The 21,472-nt window shown below is 36.7% G+C and overlaps 1 protein-coding gene and 1 long non-coding RNA gene across 4 annotated transcripts; one reads left to right on the forward strand and one right to left on the reverse strand.

Moving 5' to 3' along the window:
* LOC18777292 (serine-rich adhesin for platelets) lies at positions 1,056-15,575 on the forward strand. Of its 3 annotated transcripts, none has more exons than XM_020564307.1 (17): positions 1,056-1,403; positions 1,539-1,635; positions 3,852-5,938; positions 6,048-6,551; positions 6,978-7,136; positions 8,368-8,753; positions 9,095-9,567; positions 10,077-10,129; positions 10,206-10,313; positions 10,384-12,134; positions 12,307-12,415; positions 12,669-12,849; positions 13,221-13,288; positions 13,425-13,537; positions 13,637-14,497; positions 14,969-15,065; positions 15,171-15,575. In XM_020564307.1, the coding sequence occupies exons 3-17, from the start codon at positions 3,862-3,864 to the stop codon at positions 15,185-15,187; spliced, it is 6,957 nt and encodes a 2,318-aa protein (XP_020419896.1). In that variant the 5' UTR covers positions 1,056-1,403; positions 1,539-1,635; positions 3,852-3,861; the 3' UTR covers positions 15,188-15,575. The 3 variants fall into 3 exon arrangements, with proteins under 3 accessions (XP_020419896.1, XP_020419898.1, XP_020419899.1); XM_020564309.1 differs by having other exon boundaries at positions 1,539-1,605; XM_020564310.1 differs by having other exon boundaries at positions 1,057-1,403; positions 10,399-12,134.
* Positions 16,267-19,998, reverse strand: LOC109949159. Its single transcript, XR_002271666.1, has 5 exons — positions 19,725-19,998; positions 19,425-19,464; positions 19,231-19,336; positions 17,512-17,568; positions 16,267-16,594 (listed from the first exon to the last, which is right to left on the reverse strand). It is a non-coding gene; the product is annotated as an uncharacterized LOC109949159 (long non-coding RNA).

Genomic DNA, 21,472 nt, shown 5'->3' on the forward strand with positions numbered 1-21,472 from the left:
CCATCCTTTAAAAAAATATTTTTTTGATACTTACTATTCTTTAAAATTATTTCTTAAAATGTATTACGATCTAATTATGTAATAACCTCAAAAATAATACTTGGTTTTATTATTTTTGTGGAAAATCTTATAAGTTGTGTGACTTTATTGGGTGTTCTATGAATTTAGTTTGATGTGAAAATATTGAAATTAAGTGAGTTTAATATCAAATTTGGACTAAAATACCCTTATGATTAAGTTTATGATTTTTTTTTAATGATGTATGGCCCGTTTAGGCCCGGCCCGATGGGCTTTCTCAAGCTCTACTCATGGGTCGGGTTTGGGCTTTGAATTTTCTAAAACAACCCAGCCCCTCCCGATATTTTCTCTCTCCTCTTTAAAGCCCGGCCCAAACCCATTGACGAGCCCTAATCGATACCCATCCCCCGGTCCCATCTCCATGCAAGATCCACCCTTGGACCACAACCCAATGCCACCATACAACCACCTCCATCCCCACGCGAGCCTGCAGAGAGAGAGAGAGAGAGAGAGAGAGAGAGAGAGAGAGAGAGAGAGAGAGAGAGTTCAATTTTCTGTTTTTTATTTTATTTTATTTTATTTTATTTATTTTTAATGTACTAAATGACTTTTTTGCCCTCTTTTTTAACAACAAATTGGATGAAATGTTGTCGATTTAGACGGAGGGGAGAAATTGGCAAAAAAAAAGTTCACATCCTTAATTTTCTATAAAAAAAAATGATAAATCAAAAGTTAGGTACAAATTCAGGGAGCAAATCGCCAGTTAACCCATAAAAATAAAATAAAAAATGAATTGGCTAGGCTAGTAATTATTGAATTTCAGTTTATGAAAAAAAAACACTGATTTATTGTAAAAAGCTTCTCCAATAAATTTCACATCCGTAGCCACTCAACTGTTACACGTGTTCCCTCAAAGTCCCCCCCCCCTACCGTCGATCAGGGTAATAGCTCAAACTCGTTCTTGAAGCCACCCAGTGATTGGCTGTAACACAACAACCAGTAAACGTCGGGTAATGGAGTCTGGCCCCAGATGCTGTCGTCTAGCGACTCGTAACAAGCCACCTGTCGATCCCATACTCATCAGACCAATTTACGAAAATGCCCCAGTTTTCCAAATTTCCGTTTAATTTTGATTTTTCAAATTCAATCACCAATTCTCATTTTCTCTCTCTGAAAGAAAAGTCGAGGGGTCGAGCGCAGAGGAAAAGAAAAAACAACCAAAAAAAAAAAAGACAGGGTCTCACTCACACACTCTCTTCTCTCCTTTTTCTCTCTCTTCGTGTAAGTTTTTCACTCTCTTCGTGTAAGTTTTTCACTCTCTTCGTCTGTAGCGCCGTCGATTCGCCGGAACCCTAATTCGATCCGCCGGAAACTCGAAGACTCCGGTAAGGAACCCAAAACCTCCGGCGACCTTTCGTTTTCGTTTGTTAGGGTTTTCAATTTTCTTCGCTGATGCGTAGTTATCAACTAGGTGAGGGGTGTCTATGAGAGAGACTAACTCCTAGGGTTTTGGCTTGCAGATGACCGTACGATTGGGGAACAGTTGAGAGATCAAACGGGCTGGATTTCGTCACCGGATGGAGGGAGGTAGCGTCTCTAGACTTCTTACTTCTTCTGGTACTGTTCATTTCCTCTATTTGGTTCTGTAAACAGTTAGGGCGTATGTGTAAAATTAGGCCAAAGTTGTTCCTTGCTTTGCTTTGAAATGGTGAGTTTGATTAAAATTTGTGTTTTTATTTTCCTTTGTGTACTTTGAGCTAATTAGAAATGATAAGCTTTAATCCTTGAATTTATGATATGAGGTGTATGTATTTGTTTTCATATCTTTTTTAAGTCCTCAATGGCGTACTGAGTTAAATTTTATTGTTTTATGTGTTTATTATTTTTGTAGAGTCTAATAAGATATTATTGAACCTATACTTACTATAGTGTTAATAAAGGTGAATTTTTGTCCAGGTCATGCGTGTTTTGAAAAATAAAAACATCTGAATGTCCAGTTGCAAGTTTAACACGCATTTTCTCATTAGCAATTATTTGAGTTAATTAATAGCTGCTAGATATACAGAAACTTAATATTGAATGTAGGTATAGTTTTCTGCTATTTTACCTTTACTTAGTATGCTGTCTCATGTCCTTTGGTACAAATGCAAGAAATTTTGAAACTTTTAGGATTTCTTGAGGTCAGTGAGTATGTATTTAGTTATGATTAGTGTTTGTTGCATAGCCTCAGCTATTCCTTATAATAATTTTATTATTATTGTTTGAGTTAAGTTTTGAATGATATCTTGGAGCTTACCAATTGACAATAATTTCTGAAATGGAAATAGAATCTTACCATTTATTCTTGTATAATTGAATCATTTTTCTGCATTTATGGGAGGAGTGATATCTGATGTTATAAAAAGTGCCTTGACCTCCCTTTTTTGTTATTATTTTTTCTTTGGTTTGCGAGTTGATTTTCTTAAAACATAAACTTTCAAGTATCTGGTCAAGTGGACCATTCATTTGGCTTGCCTATGGATGAATCAGTCATGGGTACATTTCCATAACTTTCTGTTGTTTTTGTCTAAAGCATTATAAGACAATCTTGTCTGCATAAATAAATTTGTATCTAAATGTTTACACAAGATAATAGGGCATGTATGATTTGATTCGTTATAATATGTGTGTTATCTGTTAATCACATGGTGCATGTATGATTTGATTTGGTTTGATGCATTACTTTTCTTATTTTGTGTTTGAAAAAAAATGTAAGTAGACGATTCATTTATTCATTATTGACTATGTTTTAAACATGCTTTTGTGTCAAGAAGTTTGTCTGATATGTTATTCTCAGCATTTTTCTGTGTTAAAGTATGTAAATACTTGATTATGAATATTTCTTGAATATATAAGGGTTTATTTTCCAGGTAAATAGTATAGTCATCAATCCTTGATTTAAATACATGAAGAGGCAACTCCTATATATATATATATATATATATAGTAGATTTTCGTTCATTTGAATGCTAGGCACCTTTGTTGTGATAAAGGTGCTGATATTTATATTTTGATATTATATGCTGTTACCCTTTATTGATATCTCAAATCAATGAATGATTTGATTAAGGTATTTGCTGGGTTTGCTTGGCTGTTGTTATGTGATGCCTTCATCTCTGGTATACTTTAGTATAATTCACAAAATCATATCATGTTACTTTCCCCTTAAATTTAAGAGTTTTGGGAACTATTGAAGTTCAGCATTTATAACTTGGTTGTGGTTTTGTTATCTGTATAAAGTTAGTGGCATTATATTGGAAAGTCTCACTGAAAGTATTGAGAAATTGTGAGTTTGAGCATAAATGGGGAGAACGGCTAGGCTCTACAAATGGTTTGAGGATGATTAGCTGTTTGATGAGCAAATGGCTGTAGTGGATTAAGATTCTTTTCTTGGGTAGTGATTGCATTTTGACGATTTTACTTGTTAATAATTGTGGTGTTTGGATATAATTTCGTGGGTTATGTTTCTCAGGGTCTGGATAGGTTTAATTATATCAAACTCGACTTTAGGGACAACCTTGCTCCTGTTTTATTATTTTGGAGTATTACATGACTCCTATTTCAAGTTATAGGTGTATGTTGTATTTGTGGTTGGTTATCAATTTTTTGTAAGCATGGGTGACTAGGTATTATTGGCTTATTCTGTAAGATGGTGGTTGTAAAGCTTGTAGATTGTCCCATATAATGTCTATGTATATACTTGTGCATATTTTTGTCTCTCCCAATATTAGCTATTTGGTCAACGTGGATCACTATTTGTTTTGCACTTCTCCCTGATTGCTTTTCTATTGTAGGGATACACCCATGGATTATGATGACAATGATTTTCAAAGCCAGAATCTTCATTTAGCTGGTGAAGGGAACACTAATTATCCTCCAGTTTTACGGCCATATGCTCTCCCCAAGTTTGAATTTGATGATAGCCTTCATGGGCATTTGAGATTTGATAGTCTGGTTGAAACTGAGGTTTTTCTTGGCATTGAGAGTAGCGAAACTAACCACTGGATTGAGGATTTCTCTCGTGGGAGTAGTGGGATAGAGTTTAATTCAAGTGCAGCGGAATCTTGCTCTATATCAAGGCGAAACAATGTCTGGTCTGAGGCCACTTCCTCAGAATCTGTTGAAATGCTATTAAAATCTGTTGGGCAGGAAGAAATTATTCCCCCTCAGACTATCTTTGAGGAATTAGATGCCTGTAAGGAATTGCATTGCTTAACAAAGCAGATGGAGCCTAGTTTTAACAATGATGATAACATTCTTTCTCAAATGGAGGATGTTACAGATCTACAGCCTACATTACCACAGGATGATATTCCTGAAAACATTTCTGGCATAGAGGATGTAGGAGTAGATCAGCTACGGGTTGAGGATGCTTCACAAACTCATGAAGGTAAATTATCAGTTGCTGGAAATTCAGGTGACTTAGATCCAAATGCTTTAAGTGGAAATGATAGCCCACATGTAACTAAAGGGAGTCTGCTTGCTGATGGGAAATGCAAAGATGCAGATCCGGTGGATTTTGATAATTTGTTTGATGAACCACCAGATAAAAGAGAAGATTCTTGTGCTTCAGGGATGCAAATTGATGGTATGACAACCTCTGTGCAAAATATTATGGCTATCGGTGATGAGTTGAATAATAAGGATGTCCAACATAATATAAAAAATGTTAATGAAGAGAATCCAGGCGGTCATGTGTTGAGCATAGAGACACAAAACATGAATGAAAAAGCAGGTGAAAAGGTTACCTGTCATTTGGAAAACCCACATTGTTCAGCATCTGAGGTGGAGTCTATTGAATTAGGAATTGCTAATCAAGACAGTGTTATTAATGTGGAGGAACAGTCTAGTGTAATACTGCAAGGGGATTCTAACTTGCATATGCTGGGTGGATGCAGTGACAGGGTAAATGGTGGAGTTCTTGCTGACACCAACAAATGTGAAGACATGGTCTCAGATATAGGTATTGATCAATCAAAATTAAACACGCATGACTTATCACCTATAGCTTACAAAATCGATACTGGGTATGCAGTTGAGGTTAGCAACAACAATGCTGAAATTTCTTCAAGTCTAGAACCTACGCTGAAAGGGGATTCTGACTTACATATGGTGGATGGATGCAGTGACAGGGAATGTCGCGGAGTTCCTGCTGAGACCAACAAATGTGAAGATATGGTATTGTTTAAAGACACAGATACGGGTGATGATAATTCTAAATTGAACACACATGATTTATCATCAGTGGTTTACAGAAGCGATGATAGGTATGCAGTTGAGGTCAGCAATAGCAATGCTGGAATTTCTTCAAGTCTAGAATCTATGCTGAAGGTGGATTCTGGACAGAGCAGCTCCAAGGAGAATGCATCAGAAAGTAGTTTCCGACCAGATAGTGAAATTTTGGTCAAAAAGTTCGAGGTTTCTTTGTCAGTCATTAAGGAAAATGATGTTTCTAAGGATGAAAGTGAAGAGAATAAGGAAGATCACTCTAATTTGTTTAATTTAACTGCAACTTGTTCTTCAGCTGAAATAGTTAGTGAAGCGCATGTGACTGGAGCTTCTAAAAGTCCTCATGATTCTTTTGGAGTTTCTGGAGAGAAATCAAATGTGGACGGTGCATCATTTTCTATTCTGGGGGAGTCTACACAAATATGTGATGAAAATGAAGTTTACAGAGATGGTGATGTTGGTGATGGTAACCTGGATCTCTCTCACATTGAAAAGGACAATACACAATTGTTCAATGAGTCTAATAATACAGAATTGGAGATTGGTGGATCTGTTGATAAGGAATTTCAGCCCTCATCAGTTTGTGAAGGTAGCGCAGAAAAAGAGCTGATTGTCCCAAAATTAAAACATGGTGCTGATGACAATGAATCAGGTATGTTATGAGATTGAAACTTTAAATGGATAGAGATGTCAAATCCGTTGAATGTACTAACTTGGTCTGTCTGTCTGTCTGTCTGTCTCTCTCTCTCTCTCTTGTGCAGTGGCCAATGTTTCTTTGGAAAACCCTGATCTGGCTTCTTGTGTCACAATGGATGCAGTTCCCTCGTCTTCTGGGAATGGCACAACCACCAATATTAACCGCTCAGAGGTTGAAGCAGAGACTTCTCCTGATGTGGGACCACACTCTGACAAAAAACAAGAAACTGCAAATAAAATGTCGAAAGATGCTAGTTTTCCATGTATAGTGTCATCTCCTTTGGCAGAAATTGGGCCTGGTTCTGTTTCGGAAGTGGGGAAAGGTGTTTCTTGTGATACTTCTGGACCGTTATTATGCAAGAGAGTTGATCAGTCTCTGCCAGTTACAGATAGTTGCAATACAGAATGCCAAAATGAACCTCAAACTGCAGTTGCTACTGAAGTGAGCAAGAGAAGCACAAATGAGATGGAAGCGTCTTCCGTTCAGTGTGAATCTTCAGAAAATGATGGTGATGGTGCTGGAGCAACCATAAAAGACAGTTTTGAGAAGGCATCTGCAAATGTAAAAGGTGATATATTTGCATTTATCTGTCACCATTCCGTCTTTCCTTTGACTAGAAACCATTTAGAGTTGAAAAAGTATAAGGCCAGTGCAAGTTATCTTTTTGGTACAATCTTTGGCATGTATTAAGTCTTACATCTTTTGAAGTTGACAGTTTCTATCTGTATGGGCTGGACTGACTTTCGTCACTATTAAGCAATCTGTGCTCAACTTGACCCCTGGTCCTTTTTCATAAGTTACAAATGCTAATAATGTGGTTTGAATCTAGGGCCTCCTGGAGAAAGCTACAGCTTCTAACCAACAAGGCGTCCCTTTTTTCTTTTTCTATATGTTATTTTTGTTGATTTTGCAATCATTAATTTTAACTTTTTTCCTTACTATTTTCTCTTCATTTGATTATTGATGTTTTAAAATGATTTCTACTGTTATGCAGATCCAATTATGAACTGCGATACGAATGTCACACAGCGTGGGCCTTCACTATTGGTGGAAATATGTGGTGGTTCTGCTAAAAAAGTATTGGAAGACACTGACACTTCTGAAGTGTCTGGAGATAAGGGTTCTGCACAGGATGCTGTGCCAAGCATTAATAGTGAGTCTTCTAATATGGTTAATCTTGAATGACTTATCAAAGTAACAAAAAAGATAAACCTGGAAGGAAATATGGATGAAAATTTGAAATTTCTATTTGTTTCTGCCGTAAACTCTGTTTCTTCTGCTGCAATTAGGCAATGGCAGGTAGAATGGCTTTCAGGTTTATTTATGGTTTGCTAGAGTCATTCTGTTTCTACTTGCTGGCCCGGTTCATGATTTTTGGGCTTTTAGTGTTCATGGGATTGGTATGCTAGATTTGGATAAGCTGTGTCAGAATCTTTTAATTTTACATTTTTAGGAAGTAGAAGACTAATTTTGAGGTTTTGTACAGTCTGGTTGGAATGGTACTTCTTTTCTAGGAAAGCAAAGAAATAGAAGAGAATTTATAAATGAAATTTTTAGATACAGTGTTCGGGCGGAGCTTTGGGGTTGGGGGGCGGAGGTGGGGAGGGGGGAGAACAAAAACGATATGCAGTATTTAAGCTTCTTTTTTTGGGATGCAGTGTTTAAGAAAATTTGGAAAGCTTGAGTGATGCATTTCTATACCTTGTTCTTTTCTTTTATCAAATATTAAGAATGATTCATATTTGTTTATCATATCCTTTATATTTAATGTGTATGAGGCAAATAAAAACATAAGGCCAAAAAGGATTAGAAGGAAAAGATAAGGGTACCACTGTGCTTAGTTGCAATAAGAATAAGAAATATGCTTATTAATGCAAATGAAATTGAAGAATTGTGTATATTGTTGTAAACCCATCAAATTCATGTCGGCTCTAGATTATCATGTGTGATATCATACTAGTCTACTTTTTTTTTTCTTGTTAGCTGAAAGATTTGATTGTGATGTATGAACTCTTTATGATGTGTCATGTTGGTCTTGGCGATAGTCAAATTTCTGCATTAGAGAGTAAAATCACAAGCAGATTGAGAACACCTATTTATGAAAATCATGATGCAGCTACTGTACTGAATAGTTATCATGGTTATGGGTGCACCATGCATTTTATTCTTTCTACCAATTAGTACTTAGAATAAATATCTCACCATTGGAATGAAACTGATGGAGGCTATCATTATTGGCATTTAATAACAAGGATCTATTATGATAATTTCTTTTATTTATTTATGTTTTTGCATCATGTTTCCATTTGACTATAGGATATACCGTTGTTACTTCCACGTCTTGGTTTAATTTTCTTTGCTGATCATTATCTTTCGTTCTACAGGTGATGCTTCTATGATCTGTGAAGGTTCTACTTGTTCTGCTGCTTTGCCTGAGTCTCATACTGGGTTTGTTGCACCAGAAAGCGGTCGAAGTTCTGTTGATCCCCACAAACCTGATTGTGTTTCTCCTAAGGTTGTTGGAACCACTGAGCCTTTTGAGACTAAACATGAATTAGGCAATAATAAGGGGCCCACAAATCAGAGTGCCCCAGTTTCTGACACTGTTGGGGATGGGGGCAATTATTCTCCTAATTCCCAGAATCCAAATGGAAATGATGCCTTCAAGGATCGGGGAAATGGCACTTCGGATGTCAGCTTATCTGCAGATTTGCCTAAAGCAGATACTGCCAACATCGTGCAGCGCTCTCCTGCTATTCCATCTCCCAAAGTATCATTTTTAACCTTCTTGTTGCTCATGTTCATACTGAACTATACTTGTGTCTTTGATCCCTTATATTGCTTGATATACGTTTTTAACTGGGGCAATGGGGATACTTTCTATAGATATATACTCGTAGCATTATTGATATGTCCTGACATCATCAACATTTCAATGTTCTGATTTAGAACTATCTTTTAAGATCTTGTGTCTTTGAAACTTATATTTCTTGACATTTTGTTTATTTTAGGCTGTTGGGAACTCTTGCTGTAGAAATATTCATGTATAATTAATGATGTGCCCTGACACCATCAACTTTTCAATATTCTGATTTAGAATTATTTTTTAAGATTGTAGAGGGGTCTAAAGAAAATTCTGGCTCAGGCCAGCTGGATGCAAAAATCTCTCAAGATATTTCCCATGGAGGTCCACTAGTATCTGGTGGAGACATTGGACGTGGTGGTTCTAAAAGTACCCCTGAGCGAAGAACAAGGAGAGCACCTAGCAAGGCAACAGGTAAACCGAGTGCTAAAAAGGGAAGTATGAAAGCAACAACTCCTGTGAGACAATCAGAAAGAGGGGACAAATCAATCAGTGTGTCCCAGAACCAATCGGGAATCTTCCAGCTTGTGCAACCTAGTGAGACGCAGCCCTATGGGCATGTGGATGGTTCAATAAAGCCTTATTCTGTTCTTACTACTTCAACATCTAGTCTGCCAGATCTGAATACTTCTGCTCCACAATCTGTAATATTTCAACAGCCATTCACCGACTTGCAGCAAGTGCAATTACGTGCTCAGATCTTTGTTTATGGAGCTTTGATGTGAGTCACTGTATATGTTTTTACTAATGGTTTCTTTTTGGGCTTTAGTTAAAATTTATTGACATAAGCAGATTTACTAAAATGAAGAATGGCAGGTGCTCTTGAGACTACTTAATTGAAAAAGATTAGTTTTCAGTTTGGATTAGAGACATAGAGAAAGAGATAAATTTTGAACTGCGATAGTGTATATATTAGTAAGAAAAGTAAAGGAGGAGTGTTTTGATACTTGTGCATTTGTTTTGAGGACATCATTATGACATGAATAGCATGCTCCAGATTATTTTTTTTAAAGAACAGAACATGATCATTAGGGACCACTGAATCTAATCAGGTTTTGATTATAAATGGAACTGTCTTCAATTTATGGGATCAGTGCATTTATACCAAATCTTGAAAGCATTAGAGTGATCATTCTTGATTTTACTGAGAAGGGAGATAATTGCCATTTCGAGACAGTGAATGAAACACGCTTTTCTTTTTCTTTCTTTTTATTTTCATTTCTTGTGCAGTCAAGGGATAGCACCTGAAGAAGCTTATATGGTGTCAGCATTTGGGGGACCTGGTTAGTTTTTTGTCCATTTTATATCTATTAATAATCATTACAAATGTGTAATAACTTAAAGCCTTTTTTTTGTCAGATGGTGGACGGGGCATGTGGGAGAATGCCTGGCGTGTGTGCATAGAGAGGCTACATGGTCAAAAATCTACTCCAATTAATCCAGAAACCCCATTGCAATCACGTTCCGGTACTTTTTGTTTTCTTTATAAGCAGTTTGATTCTCTCTTGATTTGATTAAGTGTGTAACTGTGCTTCAGAATTGAGATTTACAGGTTCTAGGGCTTCTGATCAAGTAATTAAACAAGGTGCATTACACAATAAAGGTCTTTCCTCACCTGTTGGTCGAGCCAGTACGAAGGGTACTCCACAAACAGCAAGCCCAATGATACCTATTTCATCACCACTTTGGAGTATTTCTACCCCTGTTTGTGAGGGCCTGCAATATAGTGTGATTCCGAGAGGCTCAGTTATGGATTATCAGCAGGGATTTAATCCATTACATCCTTTTCAAACACCATCTGTAAAGAACCTTGTTGGCCATAATACTACATGGATGCCTCAGTCCTCTTTCCGGGGTCCCTGGCTTCCTTCTCCACAGTCTTCAGCTGAAGCTAGTATGCATTTTTCAGCATTTCCTAGCACGGAAGCAGTGCAGTTGACTCCTATAAAAGAAGTATCTTTGCCACAATTGCCTACTGTAAAACATGTTCCTTCTGGTCCTTCTGCTCAGACTGGGGGTCCAATCAGTGCTTTTGCAGGGCCTTCTCCACTGCTTGACCCAAAGAAGGTGTCAGCATCACCTGGCCAGCATTCTGCTGATCCAAAGCCTAGAAAAAGAAAGAAGATTTCACCGTCTGAGGAACTTGGTCAGATTAGTTTGCAAGCTCAATCTCAACCTGAGTCAGCTTTAACAGTTGCTGTTGTTAGTAGTACTACCCCAAGTACCCTTTCGTCTAAGGCCATGCCAGATAAATTGATTATGTCTGTGCCTCCTATGTCTTCCTCTGATCAACTCAAAAAAGCAGATCTGGATTTGGAGCAGAGGGCAACTTTATCAGAGGAGACGCTTGCTAAAGTTAAGGAGGCTAGGCAACAGGCAGAGGAAGCTTCTTCTCTTGCTGCTGCAGCTGTTAGTCACAGCCAAGCAATATGGAATCAGTTGGAGAAGCAAAAGAACTCCAAATTGATATCAGATGGTGAAGCTAAGTTAGCTTCTGCTGCTGTAGCTGTAGCTGCTGCTGCTGCTGTTGCAAAGGCAGCAGCTGCAGCTGCCAATGTTGCATCAAATGCTGCATTGCAAGCAAAATTGATGGCCGAAGAAGCCTTGGATAATTATGAGAATCCAAGCCCAAGTATGAGAATGGCTACTCCTGTGTCCATTTTAAGAGGTGAGGATGGAACAAACAGTTCGAGTTCGATCCTTGTTGCTGCCAGGGAGGCTGCTAGGAGGAAGGTTGTAGCTGCATCTGCAGCCTCAAAGCGAGCTGAAAATTTGGATGCCATTGTAAAAGCTGCTGAGCTGGCCGCAGAAGCTGTTTCACAAGCTGGAACAATTGTTGCAATGGGTGATCCTTTGCCATTGAGTGAGTTAGCAGAAGCTGGTCCAGAGGGTTATTGGAAAGTACCCCAAGTTTCTTCAGAGCTCATTACAAAATCAAATGACATGGTGAGAGAACAATCAAATGTAGGTACTGTTGAAGAAGATGCTGGTACTTCTGCTAGGCATTCTAAAGATCGACAATCAGATAAGAAAGAAGCGCAGCCAACTCCACATGAGAAGTTGCCTATTCCAATAGAGGTAAATAGGGAATCAACAGAGGATCATTTGAGATCGGTAGTTGGCGTCTCGGGCTTCGATATAGTCAACGAAAAAGGGTCAAAAGGACCAAAAGGCCGCAAAGTTTCTGAGATCGGATCAAAGTCTGCTTTGATGACTGTTGAGAATGATTTTGAAAAAGAAGAACACGCATCTGAAGAAAGTGGCATCAAGGAGGGTTCTCTAGTAGAGGTATGAAGCTGAGGTGTATCTGATATGTTTTCCTATATGTAGTTTTTGAAATTTTTTAAATTAGCTTTTATCTTAACCTTTTTGGCTGCTCACTGGTACATCTTGCTTGTGAAGTTTGGAATTGCTATGTCTTATATGGGCATAATGTATTATTCACTTGGTTTCTCTTTAGGTTCTCAAAGATGGGGGTGGATTTGGAGCAGCCTGGTTCACAGCTAATGTATTGAGTTTGCAGGATGGTAAAGCTTGTGTGTGTTACACTGAGCTTCAGTCAGATGAAGGTATACCACCGTTAATCCTGTTAGAAGCAGACAATCATGCCTTTGCCTCATGCCCTGTTTCCTTTAAAAGAATGTTTTTCCCCGATGTTATAAATTCCTGGTTACTGCTTTTAATTAGGATCTGGTGTAGTTGTATTTGATACTTGCATTGGAACCTTGCTACTCATATGATTCATAATGAAAACTCTTTGTAAAGATATTATGCCTGTGCACCTTGTTTGCTTAATGTATGTTTAATTTCTCATCTATATAGGTTCAGGGAAACTACAGGAATGGGTGGCACTTGAAAGCAAAGAAGATAAGCCACCGAAAATTCGCATTGCCCGCCCTGTTACCGCTTTGGGATTTGAAGGAACAAGGAAAAGGCGCAGAGCAGCGATGGCAGATTATGCTTGGTCTGTTGGAGATAAAGTTGATGCATGGATACAGGACAGGTGAGCACAAGTTAATTATGTTAAAAGGTGATTGGTTTTTTTTGGGGAAAATCTTGCTGGAGAGATATTTGTATAGGAAGATAAATATAACTATTGCCTGCAATCGCCTACATTTCTCTGTATCTTTCTTCACTATCTCAACCATGCCTAGTCTTGGGTGTTGAAGCATGTTGGCAGTGTTGGTATATTAGATATCCATGCACTATGGTGATTATAAACTTGCATCAGGTCTTCCTATTTTACTTAACGGCAACTTTGATTTTGATGCTGTTCTTCTGTCCAATTTCCACATTGAGTTTGTGGAGTTTTCCTTGATTTCTTAGCCATCAGTATGCTTAACTCCTCTCATGTGTATTGAATTATGTTTTCAGCTGGTGGGAAGGAGTTGTCACTGAGAAAAACAAGAAAGATGAAACTATATTAACTGTCCACTTTCCAGGTTTGTATGGATCATTTTGTCTTTTTGTGGGTGGGGGGTGCTCTTATTAAGGCCCCAACATGTAAATGCTTCCCATTGTATTGTGCAAAAGTTGCTGTTTCTTAATGCGGGATTCTCTGGTTATTAATTCTTACAGCTCAAGGGGAAAAGTCAGTTGTTAAAGCTTGGCATCTTCGGCCTTCTCTCATTTGGAAGGATGGGGAATGGGTTGAATGGTTCAGTGTACGAAATGACTGCGTTTCCCATGAGGTACTATTTTTATGTCAGTTAATGCTTGATTTTGTCTGGTTCCTAAAACTTCTCAATTGTATTTATTTTATTTTACTGAAGTCCAAATTTGTTGTTTAGGGTGACATGCCCCAGGAAAAGCGACCCAAATTGGGCAGTCCTGCAGTGGAAGGCAAAGGAAAGGATAAGACATCAAAAAGCATTGATATTGTAGATTCAGGGAAACCTGAAGAGCCAAGGTTACTGAATTTATCTGCAAATGAAAAGGTATTTAATATGGGTAAGAATACCAGAACTGAGAACAAGCCTGATCCAACCAGAACAATTCGGACTGGGTTGCAGAAGGAAGGAGCCAAGGTGGTTTATGGTATTCCCAAGCCTGGAAAGAAGAGAAAATTTATGGAAGTTAGCAAACATTATGTGGCAAATCAGAGTACTAAGATTAATGAAACTAATGATTCAATGAAATTTGCGAAATACTTGATGCCTCAAGGATCGGGTTCCCGTGGATTGAAAAATACATCTAAAATTGACACAAGGGAAAAGCAGGTGACTGAATCCAAGCTGAAGGGTCTTAAATCTATAAAGCCGCAAGGTGTGCCAAGTAAATCTGTTCCACAGAAGGACAACCTCTTAACAGATGCACGTACTGTCTCTGATGGTTCAAGTGAAATGGACCATACAGGAAAGATCAAGGATTCTGTAAGCCGTGTTGACAGTGTATCTGGAAAGCATACCCTATCACAACCAGAGGGCCCAATCGTATTTTCTTCACTAGCTCCCTCATCTGATTTTCCTTCCTCCAAGAAAGTGTCCGCATCAACTGCTAAATCTCGGTCAAACAAAGGAAACCTTGCACCTGCTGGTGCAAAGTTGGGTAAAATTGAGGAGGGAAAAGTGTTCAGCGGTAATCCTGCAAAGTCGACTTCTGAAGTTGCTGAGCCTCGTAGATCAAATCGCAGAATTCAGCCGACATCAAGAGTAAGAATTTAGATATATTTTGGTCTTGTTTTGCATATAGATGTCATTCGTTCTTTTCATATGATAACATTGTGGTGAACTATTCTGATTATTTGTCTCTTGATTTTTGGGTGCTTAGCTTGGTTCTATACTATTTTGGTGTGAATTCGGTGATGTTACACTGTCACTTGTATAGGGTGTTTTTGGAAGTTAATGTGTGCAGTGTTCATTGCAGTGTAGGTTTTTTAGAATTATATCCCAACATCTCTTTCTTTGAATTTTTTTTCTTGTTGTGGTCCTCGTATTATTCACATTAAATATTTTTGCAATTTCAGGTACAGATTTATCTAATTTTCTTTACTCGTTTGGTATCCATGTAGAATCAGAAACTTTCCTCTTTCATGCTAGTTCCCTTACTCGTGTGTGAATGCAATGTAAACATTCTCTTTTTCTATAATCTAAGCCTTGTGTTGTTGACATTGCTGGCCACAGCTATTGGAAGGACTGCAAAGCTCGTTGATCATCACAAAGATTCCTTCTGGTTCACATGACAAAGGTCACCGAAGTCAGAACCGGAATGCTTCTAGAGGTTAATTATTAACCCCAGGGTTTATTTTCTTTGGGAACATTTTGCAGGACATGTTTCTTGTTTATGTGAACGCAATTGTGTTATCTGACAGTTAGACTGTGACAGGGAATAACAACGGTTGAAAGAGCTCTACCGATGATGGGTTCCAGTCCAAGGAACGTCAATTATTGGATGGCGAGGCCGACATGCCCAGCGTAGTTTGTGTATATTTATGATAGAGGAGGATAAGCGTAGGGGTGGAAATTCTTGCTTCCTTGGTTTCAGTCAGTCATAAAAGTGTAGAATCAGTAGATGTTCATAGTGATTTTAGTTTTCTTTCACAATTTGTGGTTTCCCCTGGTAGGTGGATATCGCCCAGATAGGTTGTATATGGAAATTGTCCATGTAGTTTGTGGCTTGTAGTGCAAGGAAGGCTTTCAGAAGATTAATCATATAACCTGTTGCTGTTTTACCCATTTTAATGTTATGGATAAATCCTTTTCATAAAATTGGTGGTTGCTATTTTTTTTCCTTCCAGTTTGTTCGTCTTCTGTCCAGACCACCACCATTACCGTGGCCACATCGCCACCACCATCACTATTATTACTCATTTATTGATTCAAACCCGGCGAAGGATAAACTTTAAATTTCGTTATACTTAATAGGTTGGATAAGCAAGAAATTATACATTTTGGAATTTTAGTTCTTTTGTTTTTCATCATTTAGAGATTTCTTGATACACAAATCGATTCTTTTGCTAGTCCAAATCGGAGCTGAAGCTTATTACTAACTACGTCGTCTTACACTCGTGAAAAGATTGCTTAGGAATTGGAAACGAACCCCTTGGAAGGATGAAACATGAATAATATTGTTTTGCAGACGTGATAACTTTTACACGTGATATAGCGTTATTGGCCGGACATAATAAAATAGTTATCGATGTTGCAACCAAGTTTTTCTGCTTAGAAGATGCAATTTCTACTCGCATCACAACTTGTACAAGGGGATATTTAAAGGCTAGTTTGGTATTGCTGTGTTTTTTTTAAAACTGCTTCTGCTGTGCTGTGAGAATAAACAGCTGTGAAAAAAAACAGCTAGGCATTTGATAAATTGTATTAGAAAAAGTGTTGTAAAGAATCAAAGTGTTTGGTAAATTTTTATTAGAAGTGCTTTTAGTATGTATAATGACCAAAAATGACATCATGATGAAATTGTTACTCACTAGCAGAAAAGCCCGCGCGATGCTGCGGGTTTTGAAATTGCGTAGACAAAGTAAGATTGTTTATATATACAATGAGATTTAACTTATAGCATTATGTTTAACTAAGGGAGTATAAGTTGCAAAAAAGTAAGTAATAACATATTTTATAGGCTATTTGTTATGTTAAAATAATAGACTTGTTTGTATATACATATGAGATGTTAATAGTGGGAAGTATCCATCAAAATATCAAAATTTGGATAGTTTTGAGCAGCATGCTGTTTAATTGGGCGAGTTTTGTTTTGCAATTTCTTCATGATTTTTCTTCTCTTTGATGGAGGTCTTGACCCTGTTATAAAAAAGTGGGAAAATAGTAAATGTTAATATTGATGAATGGGGAAAATTGAGTTAGGACAATAATCATAAACATTTAATTATGTATAAACATGAATAATATATTTTAACAATTTAATAAGAAAGTTATAAATAGTTTTCCAATCTAGGAAATACAAAGTTACAAAATTAAGAGAACTAATGAGCAAGCTGTAGATGGTTTTCCAATTGAAGTAACACAAAGTAAACATATTTTAAATTCTGTGTTTATCTAAAGGAAAAGTTGAAGAGAGGTAAAATAATCATGGTTGGATATATTGAAGAAAAATTGAAAAAAAGGATGTAAATATAATGTTTAGGCTTTTAATTCTCTTATGTATTAGGAACATACGACTCTTTTGCTCTTATTTAGAGTAAAAATTATTTAAGGGCTTGACATTTCTGTTGAAAAAGGGGCAGAACTTCCCCTGAAAAATGGACATTTTTCAAAAAAATTCACCTGTAAATATGATTAAAATATAATATAATAATTCTAGATATCTATTATTTTATCAGACAATAAACTTCGTTTCATAATGATTAAACAGTACATATATATATATATATTAATATAAAGTCTTGTTAAATTCATATGTACAATTGAGACATTGAACTCAAAATTTATAATCAACCAAGTTCACCAGATTAATGATTTAGATAAAATGTTCAATGAGAACATCAAAGGGAAAATATTTAAAAGAGGAGAAATTTTTTAGCAATAAGCATATCCAACTTGTATCAATCAACAAAATAAAGATTATTTGTAAATAACTTGTATGCAAGCATAATCGATGAAAAGCAAATATAAAATCTTACAAAATAATTAAAATCAATTGACTAACATGACTAATAATGCTCAACTTAAAAAAACAATGAATTAGAGGAGTTTTATACCTCGAAAATGACAGCAGAATGCAAATGTCTAGTCTCTTGCCTTTTGGTGTATTCAAGCTGTGAAATAAACAAATAATTGAATTATATTTGGATCGAATCACATTTTTAGAGAAATATAGGTTATCACAGGATGAGAAAAAGATGACAAAATTTACATCACTATATGAAATCCTGCTTATATTTTTAACACCAACATAAATTTAGTTTTGTGTAAACAACTTCACAATTACAAATATATATTATTATATCAAAGAATTAACTGAATTCTATAACGATCAAACAATATGCATATATTAATATCAAGCCTAGTTAAACAGATATACACAGTGAGCACATTTGACTCAAAACTCATAATCAATCAAGCCCACCAAGTCAAGGAATCAAGTGAAATGTTTCCTGAGAACCCCAAAGAAAACCAATAGAGGTTAAGATAAAATAATTGCCAATTTCTATTTTGACAAAAAAAAAAAGTCTCTTGACGAAAAACTAAAAGAAAGAAAGTCTCTTGACAAAAAATCTCCCAGCCAACAAATTCTTCATATGGAAGAAATACTTGGGAATGGAAGGTATAGTGCTACCACCCTTCTCTTTCTTTTTCTCTTTCTCACTCACACAAACACATATATTCTATTGTTCCAAACAACCAATGCTCTAATAATAAGAATGAAACAGGGAGCACGGAAGGCTGTATGAGTGAGAGTATAAGTAAAGAAAGAGCTGAAGCTGCGAAAAATGATGCAGAACTACCACTCTTCAATTTAAACAGAGTTTTAGCTGCAACAAACAACTTCAATGTAGCGAATAAACTGGGAGAGGGAGGATTTGGCCCTGTTTTATAAGGTGACACTTTCTAAACTGCTTGATAAATACTAATGTACAGTTTATCTAATATATGCTAACTTGGACAGGCCAAAGACATAACAGATTTAGGTTCCTTAAAGGAGGCAGCACAAATATTCATTCCAAGTACATTGTAGCATGATTTCTGTTTTCTCAGCCTCTCTAATTCTAAAAACCAAAAACTTCAATATATAACTTTAATTTTCTGTAAGTGTTGATCTAGATTTACATTCCCTTTGTCCTGACAACTCAATCGAACATCTCAATCAAAAGTCACCCTAAACAATCAAAATCACAAAACCACTCTCTCACTCAGGATTGAATCGTTGCACAGACTCTGATCTACATAAGCCTGCGGCAATCCTAATATCTAAGATATTATGTTCAATTGTAATTTTAAAGGACAAACCATACACATTCAAGCAAGAACTCTACAGCATGCCTGCTCAATCAGGCCATACAATTTTCAGAACTTATGTACCAAGCATATCGAACTGAGAAAGTAAACCATATGTTTCCCCAGACACCATATGCTGGAGAGTCAATCTAAGAAGGGAAGATGGCACTTTATCAGCATGGTTGCTGGTTAATCATTCCTAATTTCTATTTTGTCAAAACCTGATTAATCTTCACTTCTTTTTTCCTTGTGTTTTATCATTAATTTTTTTCTCCATATTTAGAATACAACAACCAACAGCAGATAAAAAAAGAAAATTTTTTCAATAAAAAAAAGCATGCTTAGTCTTTGCTTTCCAGTGTTTTATCAGCAACCAAAACAGAAATTGAGAATGATTTCCATTTCTAAGATTTCTCCAAGAGAGCAAAGTCATTGAATCGACAATTGATTAAAAAAATTAATAATAAGAATGATGGAAATACCTGAGCTAATCTGTGAGATTCAATCCCCTTCCTGATAGAACCCAATATGTTGTGAAATATAAATACCTCAGCTCCTCTTATATAGCATTAGGGATTACCCAAGAACCTGAAATCAAATTAACCAAATAAATGAACCCAAATTCGTAAAAAATAAATAAAAAATACCCTAAAGATATGTTGTGAAATATAAATACCTCAGCTCCTCTTATATAGCATTAGGGATTACCCAAGAACCTGAAATCAAAGTAACCAAATAAATGAACCCAAATTCGTAAAAAATAAATAAAAAAAGCATTAGGGATTTTACCCAAGAACCTGAAATCAAAGTAACCAAATAAATGAACCCAAATTCGTAAAAAATAAATAAAAAATACCCTAAAGATAGAACATGGCTCACACCCACGCTCTACAAAGGACGAAAAATCTCCCAGCCAACAATCAAATTCATGAAATGAAGACCAAAAGATCTGTTAAAAAGTTGACGGGATGCATACCTGAAGACAAAGGATGCAAAAATTCGCAAGCAAGAAAGATGGAAGTCTGAGTCGAAGGCTGTAGAAAGGATGAGAAATCTCCCGACCACAAATCTGTGAGACAAAGACTAAAAGTGCGGCTGGATTTGCAGCACACCTCCCAAACAAAAATCGACGGCCCCCCACGCATGTCTAACAATGAATGCAGATCTTCCATGGCTGCCCCCCAACCAGCTGGTTCGAAACGGACTGAAAATGGGCACTTCTCTGAGCGGACAAAACCTTCGCAACGAAGGGGAAGGGGCAAAAACGGGAACAAAAGAAGCTGTTTAGTTGAGGGCAGTTTCGTCAATTTACTGTTATGAAGAAAAAACAAAACGAAAACAATAGCAAAATGAGGGGCATTTCCGTCATTATACTGTGCTTAGCTACAGTGTTTAGTTGCATTGGGTTTTAGTATATATAGAATTTTGCCACAAATTCTAAATTTTTAAAGTAACAAAATTAGTTCCAATTCCAAATATTGTTACCAAAAATATAAATAAATAAATAAAAATTAAATTAAGAAAGTAACCTAAAAAAACTCCTTCCCACACCGTACCCACCTGCATCTCTCTCTCTCTCCATTGCCCCAAAACACCAAGAGAAAAAACCCAGATCAAGAATTTTAAAACCAAAAACTCAACCCAAACCGAGATAAAAACTGTGTTGTCATTGAAGAAAACAACAAGAAGGAAATCAAATCCAAATGAAAATTTTGTTTTCCTGTGGTTTTGATTTGAGTTTCAACTTTCCCTTGATTTTGGTTTCCAAGAGAAGGTCAACGAATTGTTGGTGGATTCAAGAATCTATTTTTTGTGAAAATCGTTGATCAAGGAGGGTAGATGCCTGTGTTGCTATCGATTTTGGTCCTCCACAATTCGCATACAGATGTTTGAAGATATATTTGGGGTTTGGATCTTTTGTGGTTGGAGTGGAGATCATAGACTGGGGAGCTAGGGTTGAGTTTTTTTTTTTAAGCTGTGGTTTGGATTTTTGTGGCTGGAGTGCAGATAACAGTGTGGAGAGCTAAGAGCTAGGTTTTTTTTTTTTTTTTTTTTTTTTTTTTTTGGGGTATGAATCGAGTTGCAGACAGAAGTCGATTTGCAAGAGAGACGAAGAAGAATCGAGTTGCAAGAGGGATAAAAGCTGTCAATTTAGAAAATTAATAGGGGTATTATGGGAAAAGTGAAAATTCATTTAACAGAACAGGTTGTTTTTTTTCAAAGCAGCTTTAAGAAGCAGCGTGTTGGCTGCTTCGAGATTCTGCTGTGGATCACCGCAGGTTTTAAAATAAGCAGCCTTCAATTGTTTTACCAAACGCTTTTGTTTCCAGAACTTTTTTTATAAGCTGTCTATTTATTAAGCGCAGCAATCCCAAATGCCACCTTAATCCATCTACTCTACTTGGCCTTGGGACTAATTCTCTACTGTTGGGTGCATTTTTGCTCATCATCCTAAACCAGTGTGTAGCATCACTCCCCTCTCCAATACACACCTGCCATATGTAATATTGAGAGAAATTTCTTAATTAAAAGATAAAGAGATTTTTAGTAAGAAGTCTATTTTTGCATAATATATGATACAACAGTCCTGATCTCTTGGACTACAGGGTCCAAGAGATTTGTGGTCACTCACTGGTGGATATAAATTCAACGGTTCACTTACTCTTGCACTCCTTTTAAAAAACTTTTTTGAACCATTGGATTAATATCCAACGGTGGGTGACC

Source organism: Prunus persica, chromosome G5, assembly GCF_000346465.2.
Source record: "Prunus persica cultivar Lovell chromosome G5, Prunus_persica_NCBIv2, whole genome shotgun sequence".
Lineage (NCBI taxonomy): Eukaryota > Viridiplantae > Streptophyta > Magnoliopsida > Rosales > Rosaceae > Prunus > Prunus persica.